The sequence below is a fragment of the Mandrillus leucophaeus genome, unplaced genomic scaffold (genome assembly GCF_000951045.1).
Source record: "Mandrillus leucophaeus isolate KB7577 unplaced genomic scaffold, Mleu.le_1.0 Scaffold424, whole genome shotgun sequence".
Classification (NCBI taxonomy): domain Eukaryota; kingdom Metazoa; phylum Chordata; class Mammalia; order Primates; family Cercopithecidae; genus Mandrillus; species Mandrillus leucophaeus.
This window is the reverse complement of record NW_012104521.1, coordinates 821,899-835,794: the sequence shown is the minus strand read 5'-3', so window position 1 is coordinate 835,794 and position 13,896 is coordinate 821,899. Positions and strand designations below refer to the sequence as shown.

The 13,896-nt window shown below is 36.9% G+C and overlaps 1 protein-coding gene across 1 annotated transcript in view; it reads right to left on the bottom strand.

Annotated features, from left to right (window-relative positions):
• The window catches only part of LGSN (lengsin, lens protein with glutamine synthetase domain), a 61,593-nt gene that overhangs the window by 24,187 nt on the left and 23,510 nt on the right, over positions 1 to 13,896 (bottom strand). The window contains exon 2 of the mRNA XM_011993066.1: positions 2,976 to 3,102. Within this exon, the coding sequence (XP_011848456.1) occupies positions 2,976 to 3,102 (127 nt within the window). The remainder of the gene's footprint in view (positions 1 to 2,975; positions 3,103 to 13,896) is intronic.

The following is a 13,896-nucleotide window of genomic DNA, read 5'->3' as shown; positions in this document are numbered from 1 at the left end:
AAAAAAAAAAAAAAAAAAAAAAAAAAAACCCGAGAGAGGCTTCTGGGAGATAAGGGTCACCCTAGCTGACAGCCAGCCAGGACACAAGAACCTCAGTTCTACCATCACAAAGAACTGGATTCTCTCAACAATCTGAATGAACTTGTAAACGTACTGTTCCCTGGAGTCTCTAGATAAGAACCCAGATGGCAATACCTTGACTTCAGCCTTGGAAAGCCTGAAACAAGGAAACCAGATGAACCAACCTAGACTTCTAACATACAAAACTGTGAGATAGTACACTTGTATTTTCAAAAAGATAGTAAGTTTGTGGTAATTTGTTATGGTGGCAATAGAAGACTAATACATACAGAATTCTGATAGTGTTTATTTTCCAGGCTGTAGCTCCTCCTCAGGCCCTGTGTGTACTAAAGGATTTAACCCTGCCCAAAGAAAGCTGTGGTCTCTGCCCTTGGTCCCTTCCAAACAGTTAGAATGTCTTGCCTGACAAGAGTGTCTTTGTTTACCAAGAGGTTCTAGGCCACACCAGAAACTCTAACAATGTTATTTATAGTGGTGACTTCAAGTCATGCAGTAACTGCTTGATCCCCAAAGGGGCTGGAGAGTGAGGTCAGCCAAATGCCCAGTTAACCATGAAGCCCCAGTAAAGACTCTGGACACCAAGACTCAAGTGAGCTTCCCTGGTTGGCAATATTCCTCATGTCATTGCCAAGAGAATAGTGCTGTCTGTCCATGTCTCCACTAAGAAAGGACAAGTGAACAAAGAACAAGTGAACATTCTGTGCTTAGAACTTGCCTGGACTGCCCATGGCAGATTTTAATCTGTATCCTTGTAGTGTAATAAACCATAACCTTGAATATAACAGCTTTCGGTGAGTTCAGTGAGTCCTTCCAGCAAATTATCTAAATTAAGGTTAACTTGGGGAATTCCAAAAGTTGTAATTTGTGTCAGAAGTGAGAGTAACATGGTAGACACTATCCCTCTAACTTCCCACTCTAGTATATTCTCATCTTTCCAAATCTTGTATGTTTAACCCTGTCATTAAAGATTTCCTTTTTTCTGAGGCGGGTAGGGGGTTAGGGTCTCTCTCTGTTACCCTGGCTGGAATGCAGTAGCACAATCACATCTCACTGTAGCTTCAACCTCCTGGGCTCAAATGATCCTCCTACCTCTTTCCCCTAAGTAGCTAGGACCGCAGGCATGTGCCCCCACACACAGCTAATTTTTTTATTGTGTAGAAACGGGGTCTGCCTATGTTGCCCAGGCTGGTCTCGAATTCCACTTCTCAAGTGATCTCCCCACCTCAGCCTCCCAAAGTGCTGGGATTACAGGTGTAAGCCACTGTGCCTGGCTTTTAGATTTCCTTTTATAACCAATTTCCAGCATTTTCATTCAAGTGAATTTTAATCAATACACTCATGTACCAAAATAGTTACATCACTATCAATCAGCCAGAAACTTAGAATAATAGGATTTTACTTTTAGAAAAGGCAAGACATCTTCCATTGCAACCCCGCTATTTTCCAGATGAACAGCCTAAAGGGTAAAGAAAACTACAAAGCATTTTATGAAAGATAGGTATAAAAATCTTTGTAAGTGTTCTGACTTCCAGGCTAGTATTCCTCAACCAACATTACATTCTCTCTAATTCAAATACAAACTTAGGGCTAGTGGCTAGAACCACATGCCAGTTTGTTCCAGAATCCTTACCAGTAAATCCTTACCAGAGTTTGGGTTAAATTCACCTCCAGGAACATTGGTGGTTGTTCTGGGGGGCAATGGTGTTATCACTGTTGTCTCACCCTGAGACTCCTTGTCATGATGTGACAGATGAGACTCATCAGAGCCAGGTCCCGTGATGGGTTTGCTTGTATTCCCTAATTTGTGGCACACAATTTGGTTTCTGATCCTCTCTGTAGTAATAAGGAAAAATGTTAAAATATGTTCCCATTGTTTTCAGCTGTCTCTTAATATAATATGGAGAGGAATACTTGAGAAAATAGTATATTCCTAGCAGTGACATATTAAATGAGGGGCAATGGGAGTGGTCTACCCTAGTCACTGACCAAGAAAGTGCATTGCTTGTAGAGAATTTAAAAACAGGCCAGGTGCAGTGGCTCATGTCTGTAGCCTGTAATCCCAGCATTTTGGGAGGCTGAGGCAGGTGGATCATTTGAGGTCAGGAGTTCGAGACCAGACCAGCCAACATGGTGAAACCCCATCTCTACTAAAAATACAAAATAATTAGCCTGGCATGGTGGCATGCCCTGTAATCCCATCTACCCAGGAGACTGAGGCAGGAGGATCGCTTGAGCCCGGGAGACAGAGATTGCAGTGAGCCAAGATCATGCCACTGCACTCCAGCCTGGGTGACAGAGTGAGACTCTGTCTCTAAACAGATAGATAGATAGATAGATAGATAGATAGATAGATAGATAGATAGATAGATTCTACTAAAATCTGATTTCTTTTTATTATAATCGTATGCTGGGAATTCCTGGGGACACAGCGATTCCTAGGATTGAGCCTGTCGCCCAAATTAACTTCTAGTTTTAGCAGTGTCTCAGATCTGTTGAGATCTAATTGGAGTTCCAAAATGTGTTATGAAAACACCTTCCATACCATTCTTATGGCCCCTCAAATCCTCTGCAATGATTCTTGTATTAATTTTCAGAGCAGAAAACTGTCTCTCTTCCTACTCATACATTCCTATGTTTTGTTCTTTTTTTTTTTTTCTACTACTATCATCCTAATCCTAACCCTCTTTACATTGTAAATATTTTGATTGGTTATTTTTTATATATTCACATTGTAAGCTTATATTTGCCACCTTTTATGACACCTATATAGGAATAAATTTTATTTGTCCTTTTGCTTCTCCCAAAAAAGAAATGAAGATGTTTTATGAAAAGAAAGACCAAATGGAAATTGCCATTGACCACACCATTTCTGAGGGCTCAGAGTAGTTAGATACCATTTGAATTGGACATATCCATTTCTCCGACGTCAGTGGAACAAACATGTGGTTTAGTGACTTTCTTCCTTCTTAATTTATTCATGCTGTTGTCTTCAGTCTCATTGCCTTCATCTCTTGTTGAGTCCTGTTGATAATTAATAAACAAAAAGCCAAATAACAGATTATTCAAACAATGATATCTGGATGTCAAAAGAGTATATTTGAATAGCTCAATTTTTTAATGAGCATAGAAGACTTTTATAATGATGAAAATTTTGTCACTTCCACACTCACCTGAATAACTCAAAATTTAAAAGCCCAACGTTGTGCTGATAGGCCAGATATTTTCTATCTCCTTTTATATGTGGTACAGAAAATATTGTTAAGTTAATTAAAACCTTGTCTAATTACTCAAGATTTCTATGTTTATTTTTTACTTGGGGAATTTTATATTATTTATTCCTAAATATTTTTGCAAAACCTATTTTAACTAAAAAGTTTACTTTTTATGATTTCTATTTTTTAGGATTTCTAACCTTTTTGTCTGAAGGCATAAGCATCTGAAGAATTGTGTTTTCTGCTCTCTTTTTCCTTATGTAAAAGGAAAAATTAATAATGCAATTAATAATTGCATCAATATTTACTTCACTTCAAAAAAGTACTTGAGTTCATAAAGTGCTATTTTGTGACTGTGTTTTATATGTGTAACACAAACATCATGACCAAACCATTTTATAGCTTAAGAAAAATCTAAGGAAATGCATTTAAAACAAAATAACCTAGCTTTCACAATCTAGTTATAATCTTCGACATGAGAGGATGTGCCCAGTGGGGAGCTGGGCAGTGAGGCAAGGGCTGGTGCTGGGAACTCAGGAATCTCAGCACTAACAGTGCACAGAGTCACCCCTGCAGTCCCAAGACACAAAAGCTGTCACTGAAAAAAATATACCAAAAATTTTGAAAAAGCTGACACTGATATTTTTAAGGTTTTTTACAAACCCCTCATAGTGGTTTGAAGAGAGAGGAAAGTGACAGGGTCAGGGTCAAAAAGCATATCGTAAATGCTTTGAGCTTAGTATCATCATGTAAAGCAGCCTCCGAGGGGGTTCACCTCTGTAGGCAAGTTATATAAATATATGTTGAGTAGTTGCTGGGGAGCAACTGTATCAGTTTACCTATAAAACCAGTTCATCCTCCCAAGGCTAAAACAGAAAAAGAAAGATTTTCATTTTTTGCTGTTTGTATGTAATTATGATGCATTGCTATTATTGTTATTAACAAAGTTATATTTCTGGAACAAAGGCTTTTCTGTAATTTTAAAGTTTCACTTATTAGAAAATTGTGGTCTTTTTCACTCCACATAACCTTATATTTGGATAATATGATACTTAATATATGATATAATAAATAATTTTGTAAGTAGTTTAGGATTTAATTTCAATATTTGCATAAATTTTCCCAACACACTTCTGATAGAATCTGGCAGAAATATAAAGATTTATTGTACATGTTCACCATGTCTAAAATTGTTTTGCTAGAAATGCGTAGTCTATAATTTTACTTTTGTTAAATTTGTATGTATATATTTATTTGTATTTATTTATTTATATAGTCTTTTAAAGAAGTATTGTTTAGAAAATGAAATACTTAGCCAGGTATATAATTATCAATGCAATATGAGCAGACTAAATTTGTCTTAGCTTGACCCTTTCTCATATATAATCTTTTCATATATAAATTGAAGGAATCGGGTGAGATAAACTTTAACATCTCTTTGAGTTTCAAACTCTAACCTCCAACTGAATAAACAATTAAATAACAATGTGTTAAAATTGAGCACATTGTCAAGCATGTTTTCTCATGGTACCCCTTAAGTTAATAAAATCTCACCATTTTACAAATAAGAAAAATGAGACTCAGAGTAACTTGCCCCAGGCCACAAGAGTGAATGAAAGATGCAGTTTCTAAAAATACCTTGTTTTTCAATATGCCATTCTGCTTCCTAAAAGCCAGAGATCTAAGACAAAAGAAAGGTATTTTTAGAAACATTCACTTGCCCTCATATAAACCAGATCAAAAGGGAAAGTTTCTTAAGGAAAAAAAAAAAATGTTCCTAGTTACTAACTGAGAATTTTACCAATAAGAGCCCCAAAACGGCCGGGTGTGGTGGTTTACGCCTGTAATCCCAGCACTTTGGGAGGCCAAGGCGGGTGGATCACGAGGTCAGGAGATCGAGACCAGCCTGGTCAACATGGTGAAACCCCATCTCTACTAAAAATACAAAAATTAGCCAGGCGTGGTTGCACGTGCCTGTAATCCCAGCTACTCGGGAGGCTGAGGCAGGAGAATCGCTTGAACCCGGGAGGCAGAGGTTGCAGTGAGCCGAGATGGCGCCATTGCATTCTAGCCTGGGCAAGAAGAGTGAGACTCGGTATCAAAAAAATAAAAAAGCCCAAAAACTAAGTTGTAGTACATACCTTTTACTTCATAAAAATGCTCAAAAAAGGGAGTGGGAGTTTCAAATGAAGAATACATTTCATTCAATCCTTTGGTTTTCTTTGACATACGAGGGTGATCAGCATATAAACATAGCTATAATGAAACAAATTTATTGGATCCCTCATTTATCCCACCTCCAGTAGAGTATTTTTATTCTCCTTAATCCTTAATCTTTTAATTGCACTTAGGTGCAATGTGAATGATGCTTCAGTAAAAAACCTACTAGCCCAGATGATTGAGGTTTGTGTTGTAATTCTGACCTTTCCACAAAGTAGCAAGTCCTTCTAGAGCCTTGGCATTCTCATCTGTAAACACTAATATAAATACAATCATATTGTTAAATTTAACTGAGCCTAGAGCTGCCTCCTTACATATTTTAAGCTTGACTTAAGCATTCTAAGCAGACTAGAAACTACTCTTCTACCAATCACAGAGTTTCAGCCAATCACAGGTGGCCAATTGTTCAAAACATATTCAAACACTGTTTCTGTGTCTCATTTCCATCTTCTGCACCAAGATGGAAATCTTCTGTACATCACTTTTCTTTTCCTGTCCATAAATATCATCTGACCATGTGACAGTCTAAGAGTCGCTCTGAATGTATTCTGGTTCTGAGGGCTGCCTGACTCTTGAATTGTTCTTTAATTGAATTTAAAATTTAATTTTTCTAAAGGTTTTCTTTTAACAGATGGCCTCAGAAGTGAGATCTGAAGTAGAGCTTCCAGCAACCCCCAGGAGCACGGAGTGATTAAGCAAGGTATCCACCAGCTCCATTGTATCCATTGCTCTCTCGAATCAACAGGGGATCATGGGTAAGTTGTCTCTCCAATTATGGAGATCCTTGTGTTTGTGTTTTGATTATTTGAATTTGGATGTGCACATTTTTTATCTTAACTAGGTTCAGAAGTCATGACAGACACTGGACTGGGTTAGACTTAATAATTAACTGGTTTTATCCAGTTAGAAGTCTTAGATAGCTGACTGGTCAGACAAACTGGCAATAAATGGCAATACTGCAGAAGGTGTGAACTCTGGCTTTCAGAAATTCACCAGGATTTTGTATTCTACAATGCACTAGGTAGGGAAAAACCTTTGGCTTAGTTGATCGAGATGTGAGAGCCAAAACCAATATTCAACATAAAAATGGGATCCTTAATTTCTGAAGAATGGAGCACTCTACTTTTGTCTACCCCATACCTCTACATGTATAATTATTAGGTCCTACGAGCCACAAATACGTACAAAAATGGCAAAATCTTATAAAGATAATTTAAAATTATAGTGGAATGGTCCAAATAACACCAACACCACACTTTAAGAAGTGCATTTAAAAATGAAGGCTCCCAAATTAGGCATATCCAGGGACGCCTATTGATGTGCAGAACCTTCTAAAAAAGTTAGTATTTCTATTGCCTCTTTTAAAAGTCTTTCAAGAGGCAAATAGAAAGCTTAAGCAGCTAATTGACAAGAAAAATTGAATCTGCTAATCTTTTGGCTTAGTTACTATCCTGCCCCAAAGATAAAAAGCGAGTTATATAAAGTGTTCATGGAAGGTAGGCCCTCAAGTAAAGTAGACTTTTTTCTTTTCTGAGCTATCCATGCTGAGACCACACATAGAGAATTGTTTCCTGGCCTTATTAATTAATGGACTCCAACCTGAACTCAGTAATTTTAGCTAAAAAATAGTGGCTAACTTAAAAAGACTGCCTATTGAACTAAATTGGTCTCCAAATTCACCTTTCTGGCATTTAGCTGGCTATTTTGAAACACATTTTTAAAGGAAATTTACATCTGTAAAGGAGACCTCCATTTTTAAGGGTGTCTGCCTCTGTGCAGTAGGAAGAGAGGAAAGACTAAGTTACTAGAGACTCTTATCATTGACTTAGATTTATGTAAGAAGTCTCACCTCTAAAGTACCTTTTCCTATCCATCCTGTCTTTACTGGGCATTTATCCACATCCTCCTTCCTTGATTAGTGCAAAAGATGGTACAACACGTAGGCCTAAAGTCTCAGCTGTATGCATTTGAGAGATAACATTTCTACATTATTTTACCTAAAAGTCATCCCTTTAGAAGTGAAATTTTAGGATTTTCTAGCTAAGAATTGCTTAGAACAATGAAACAGGTAATTGGAATATTGATAGTCTGAACTGGGGGAAAGAAAAACTATTTGGAAACTAGCAAATGAAAAATTTTTCTGAAAACTTTAACTTCTGCTCTTGTCTGTGTGTCTGTCTATATGTATATATCTGTTATGTGTATCAGATGTTTCTTTCTGATCTTATATAATATTTGGCAAATGAAGCACGCTTTTATATTGTTGGCAAAATAAAATACGAATATCTTCAGAATTGCCAATACTAAATATAATTCAGAATTTTTTTTTCTGGATCTACTGGTCAGAAAGGTTTATGCTGTTTTTGCTATATGTTTTAAGGTCATAAAATTGCTGCTTCTGTAAAATTTTGATATGTGCTTGACTTGTCTGTAAGCTGACACTGAAAAGGCTGACTACTGGGCTCCCCTGAGGCCTTTCACACATCTTACTGTGAGCTTATGTCTTTGATTTTGAGCCTTTGAGTTCTGAGGCATGGAGAGGTGGTCATGGTGAGGCCTGGAGACATGTATGTCCACTGTACCTGGGCCACCAGCTACAGGGCACAGCCAAGCCCAATATTGTCCTGCTCTCCCTCCTTCAGCTTTGCCTCCTGGCCATGTTGAGAGGGGTTGGATCCTCCAGACATCTTTTTCATAGCTCCATCCTCTGTCCTTGACTCTACACTTGGTGTATAAATTAGGAACCCAGATGGGCCCTGGCCTTCCTAGCCATCCTAGGTGCCACTCAGGACCCATGATGACTGGGAAAGACATTAGGGAGAATACCTATGTTATTTTTTCAAAATTATTTTCAGAAACTTAAAATCTTAAAGCCGTGTTAAATTCAGAAATAGGGAAAGGAGCAGTGGTTCACTCCTATAATCCGAGCACTTTGGGAGACTGAGGTGGGAGGATCACTAGAGCCCAGGAATTTGAGACCAGTCTAGGCAACATGGTGAGATGCATCTCTACAAAATATATAAAAATTAGCTAGGCATGGTGGTGTGCATCTGTAGTCCCAGCTACTCAGGAGGCTGAGGTGGGAGAAAGACATGAGCCTGGGAGGCAAAAATTGCAGTGAGCAAGATCATGCCACTGCACTCCAATGTGGGTGACAAAGCAAGATCTACCTCAAAAAATAAAAATAAAAAATAAGAATAAATTCAGAAATAAATACTCATTAAATATCTGAGTCATTTTTAAGTAAGTTAAAATACTGAAATATTAATTATTAACATAAATTTATGCTTTAGCATCTTATTTTATATGATATTGAAAAGGTAAATATATTTAGATCTATTAAAAATAATTGAGGAAACCTCTTTCTAAAAAATTATGAACTGGTTTTCATCTGCAGATACTGATATAAAACACTTCAAAATCATTTACTTTCTAGGTTTTACACTGGAAGTTAGAATTATTAAGAGTTAAATTAAAGTTAATATATGTAACTATAACTACTAAAGTAAATAATTTGGCTGGCCATGGTGTCTTATGCCTGTAATCCTAGCACTTTGGGAGGCTAAGCTGGGAGGATCACTTGAGGTCAGGAGTTAGAGACCAGCCTGGCCAACACAGTGAAACCCTGTCTCTACTAAAAATGCAAAAATGAGCCAGGCATGGTGATGCACACCTGTAACCCCAGCTACTAAGGAAGCTGAGGCAGGAGAATGGCTTGAACCCGGGAGGTGGAGATTGTAATGAGCCAAGACTGCACCACTGTGCTTCAGCCTGGGTGACAGAGTGAGACTCTTGTCTTAAAAAAACAAATAAACAAAATAAAATAAATAATTGCATATGCAAAGTGTACAAGAAAAGCAAGATTGTCTTTGATGAGAAAATGAAAATGTGTGTTTGTTGAGAAAAAATAATTTTGTCTAGTTTAGAGGTTTTTTAAAGGTTCTTTCAAAATGAAAAAATGACATAGATAAAATTTAATGGATATTCAAGTTTGAGGGAAAATAGAAAAAAATGTAAGAGGCTATAAAAAGGTTTATGGAAATCCTGTGTGTTCAAAAGCTGATTGAAAGTGAATGTATTTGTTTATAAGGTTTTATTAAAATTAGCTGTAGTATTGATTATACACTAATACAAAGTCAAATTCATATTTCTCTGCAGAGTTCACAGGGGAAAAAAGTAAAATTCTGTTTTTTCCTTTGAATAAGAATTTACTGTAGTATTAATAAGAGTGAAAGATTTTCATCCACCTTTTGAGTAAAATGCAAAGAAAAATAGAGGAGAGACAGATTTTGTTTTATGCTGTCTTTATTATGTCTTTTGATTAGGAAAACTGAGTCTCCTCTTCATCAAAGAATAAGGATTTTTGCTTTTGAAAACCTTTTAATTATCAGTTAGGCTAAATGAATTACTATTATTTTGCCATAATCTGCGATTCTATTTTAACAGTGTTTAAAACCTTTGGCATATTTGATAGGCTTCCTAAAATCAAATTTCAAATTCTAAAATTAAGTCTTTTTTACTTCAAACTAACTTTAGGATGTTCCAAAAGGTCCCTGAAGCATCCAAAGAAGAGATAATAAATAGGCTTATTTGATATGGTAAATAAAATGGAAAGCATTGTAAAATAAATGATACTTAACATTCTCTGAGTTATATTTTTATGAATATATTGTGAATATGTGTTTCAAAATTGTATGTGACTCCTAATATTCTGATATATCTTAATATAGTTATCAGTAATAATTATGTTTATTTATGTCAAATTATTATAGGATACAGAAACAGCCAAATTTCCTTGTCATTTGCATCTTTAACCATAACCATTTTAAGTCTTATTGACAGTTTATGAATTCTGATGAACTTTCTGAAAGCCCATTACAATCAAGTAAAATCCTAAAATGTTGTGTCCTCAAGGAGGTTCATGGAAAGGTTTGAAAGAATGCTCATAAACACTCTTGAATACAGGTTTCTGATAACTCTAGAATTATATCATTTGGACGGGATAGGAATACTAAAAACTCTAATGAAGAAGTTGACCAGTTTATAAAATTGCTAACTTAAGTAGCACAAGAACTAATTGAATACCAAGGAAATACTTTGGCAGATTACCATGCTAGATCAGCCAGTACTGAAATTGTTAAAATACACCATTTGAATGAGGTTCGTGGTTCAAGTCAAGTTGCCTATAATAACCCATTTAACAAACAGTGCTGTGCACCTGAATTGAAGAAACAAAATTTGTATTTAAGATAATATAAATTCAGTGTCGAGTGTGGACTCATGGAGAGTCTGGAGAGCTGCCTGGTCCTTCTTGTGTGATTAAAACTTCCATCATTGAAAGCTCTACACTTGGCCAGGCATGGTGGCTCTCGCCTGTAATCTCAGCATTTTGGGATGCCAAGGTAGGTGGATCACTCGAGGTGAGGAGTTCAAGACCAGCCTGGCCAATATGGTGATACTCCCATCTCTACTAAAAATGCAAAACTTATTCAGGCATGGTGGCACACACCTGTAATCCTAGCTACTTGGGAATCACTTGAACCCAGGAGGCAGAGGTTGAAGTGAGCCGAGACTGCGTCCAAATTATATTTTTAAAATTTTATTGGTGTCATGACTATTCTAAGTTGCCAAAGTGGTTTATTTTGTTTTGTCAAATCCATAATCCCAGGAAGATAATAAAAACTTCAGGACATTTTTGCTACTTGATGGGCCATTTGAACATTTACACATGGCTTCTATTCAATTGTTATTTGTAATGCATGTTTTCTAGTTATACACAAGCTTTCTTCATGCAAGAAGGCTAATGCAATAACCATAGCTAAAATAGCTTAACGGTTGCCAAGAAATGTGTTTCTGTCATGGGACATTCCTAGAGAAATCTCCAACAATAAAGGTACTTGTTTCACTGGACAAGTTGTAAAACATAAGATGTTACAGATATAATAGGATTAGGCAAATCTAACTGAATGGACTGAATTGTCTTGGTCAAAGGTACTGCAGACTGATGACAATCAGTTCCTCTTCCAATCAAAACATGAGTTGACTATTTATGAAACAGTCACTGCAAGGCCTCTAATAATAGAACCTTATGTATCTTCTGCACCTAAATTCTCATATGACTAAATGCTACAATGCAGGCTTTAATGCATTGTGCCAAAGTGTATTTTCATTAGGTAAAAAGAGCTTTTTATGATCCACTGACCGAGTACAGTCAAACCCTTCATGGTCTAAAACTTAGAGATTGGGCCTTCTGGAAACACCATCAGAGAAAGACTTCCCTTGCCACCCACACTGCAATAAAGTGCTGGGACTTTGAACCTTGAGTCTGTAATATTACAACTCAGAAGGCCCATCCAGCCTCTTGAAACCAAATACTTCTTAGAGACCTTAAGGTAAAGCTAACCAGAGAAATTTCTCCCTAGAAGCAGATGGCATCCTAGACATAGAAAGCTTTCCCAAGATCATGGAACAAGACTTCTCTCCCATCATAAGATTCCTAACCTTTCTTAACTTTTTCCTTGCTTATGCCTCTTTGAACAACAGAGTGGGAAAAGGGGCCTTGTGTGTACCCATGGAGTATATTTTTATTTGTGTTAGATTTCACAGACAACCTTATACATGAGCAACCTTATCTCTTGACGGATGCAAGATGAAGGGCCAGTGTAGGCTAAGAATTTTAATGACACTTTTGTTACTCCATAATCAGTCAGAAATAGAACATCAGTCCACTTCTCTTAACCTACATCCTAGGTTAAATAAAACATTGCCAGGAGCCTTCACCTTTCTTGATGGGCATCATTTGTTAGGTCCCTTTTTCTATGGCTTGGAGTAAATGAGGTAATGATTAGAAACGTATCCCTTACAGTAGTCTCTATAGCAGATTTTACTGCAAACCCTGTGGCTGTGCAGCAGACTTCTTTAAATTCTCTTGCTAAAGTTGTGCTAGATAGCTCTAGATTACCTATAGGCTGAACAGGGAGAAATCTGCACAGTGGCTTACACTTCTTATTGTACATGAATAAACACATTGGATTTTGTAGAGATTCAGTTACAAGAGATTAATGAACAGGATCCTTAATTAAAACATGTAGACTTTTCACCTGGCTTATTCTTTGAGCTATTTAATTTTAGTTGATTAATAGGAACCAATAGGAACCCTGGCTAAGGAGCATACTCCAAATTCTTGGTATGCTCCTGCCAGTCACTATAGTGGTCATTATCATTATCATTCTGACAGTCACAACAGTATTCTCCCTGGTATGCTATATCTCTCCAAAGTTTTAAATGTTTGCAGACAGTCATGTGTAGAATGTCAGATGGTCTCTTTGACGGGAATGACAAAATCTCAAAGAAATGCCTGATCTTGAGGACACTATAACCTATCAATAACGTGCTAAGACAGAAAACCCAAAATCATGGTAATATGAAGTAGCACCAAAGCCCTAAGTTTTGGTCACACTCTCATCTAGGTGAGAACCTGACCAAAAAAAGAGAATTGTTAAAATTATGGAAGACCATTGTTTTGGACTGAACTCTTGCATTAGGCCCCAACAGAACAGACCAAATCAAAACAAAATCACTCATGCTAATACAACATAATCACAGTGAAACTTTAAGGAAGAAGATAGATTCCAAAGCAGAATAGTTTTTTTTTTTCTTCTGAAAACAGGAGATACCAGCATAATAAAGAAGTCCCCTCTGCTCTAACCCTTACAAAAAATTAACCTAAAGTAAACAATCAGGTTATTTTTCCCTCATTCTGTTTCCATATTCCCACCTTACAAAATCCACTGTACTGCTATTTCCCAGTGGAATTTGAGACCAAATAAGTCCATTTACAATGGTGTGAGAGTGACGTCAATGCCTAAGGTTTCGGTCAACCTCTCAATCTTAAGAGGTTGACCCAAAGGGAGGAATTATTTACATAAAGCTGCCTCTTTACATATCTTAAGTTTGGCCTAGAACTTTATAAACAGACTATAACTTACTCCTGTACCAATTAGAATTTCAGATGCCTGCCAATCACAGGCAGCCAGCTGTTCAAACCATGTTCAAATAAGGGAAACTCCCAGCTGTAACTAATTCAGCTGTTTCTGTGACTCATTTCTGTCTTCTGTACATCAGTTTTCTTGTTCTGTCCATAAATGTTATCTGACAATGTGGCAGCTTCAGAGTCGCTCTGAACCTATTTTGGTTCTCAGGGAGGCCCAATTCTCAAATCATTCTTTGCTCAATTAAACTCTGTTAAATTTAATTTGTCTAAAGTCTTTTAAATTATATCCAGCCAAGTGTGGTGGCTCATGCCTGTAATCCCAGAACTTTGGGAGGCTGAGGTAGGCGGATCACTTGAGGCCAGGAGTTCAAGACCAGCCTGGGCAACATG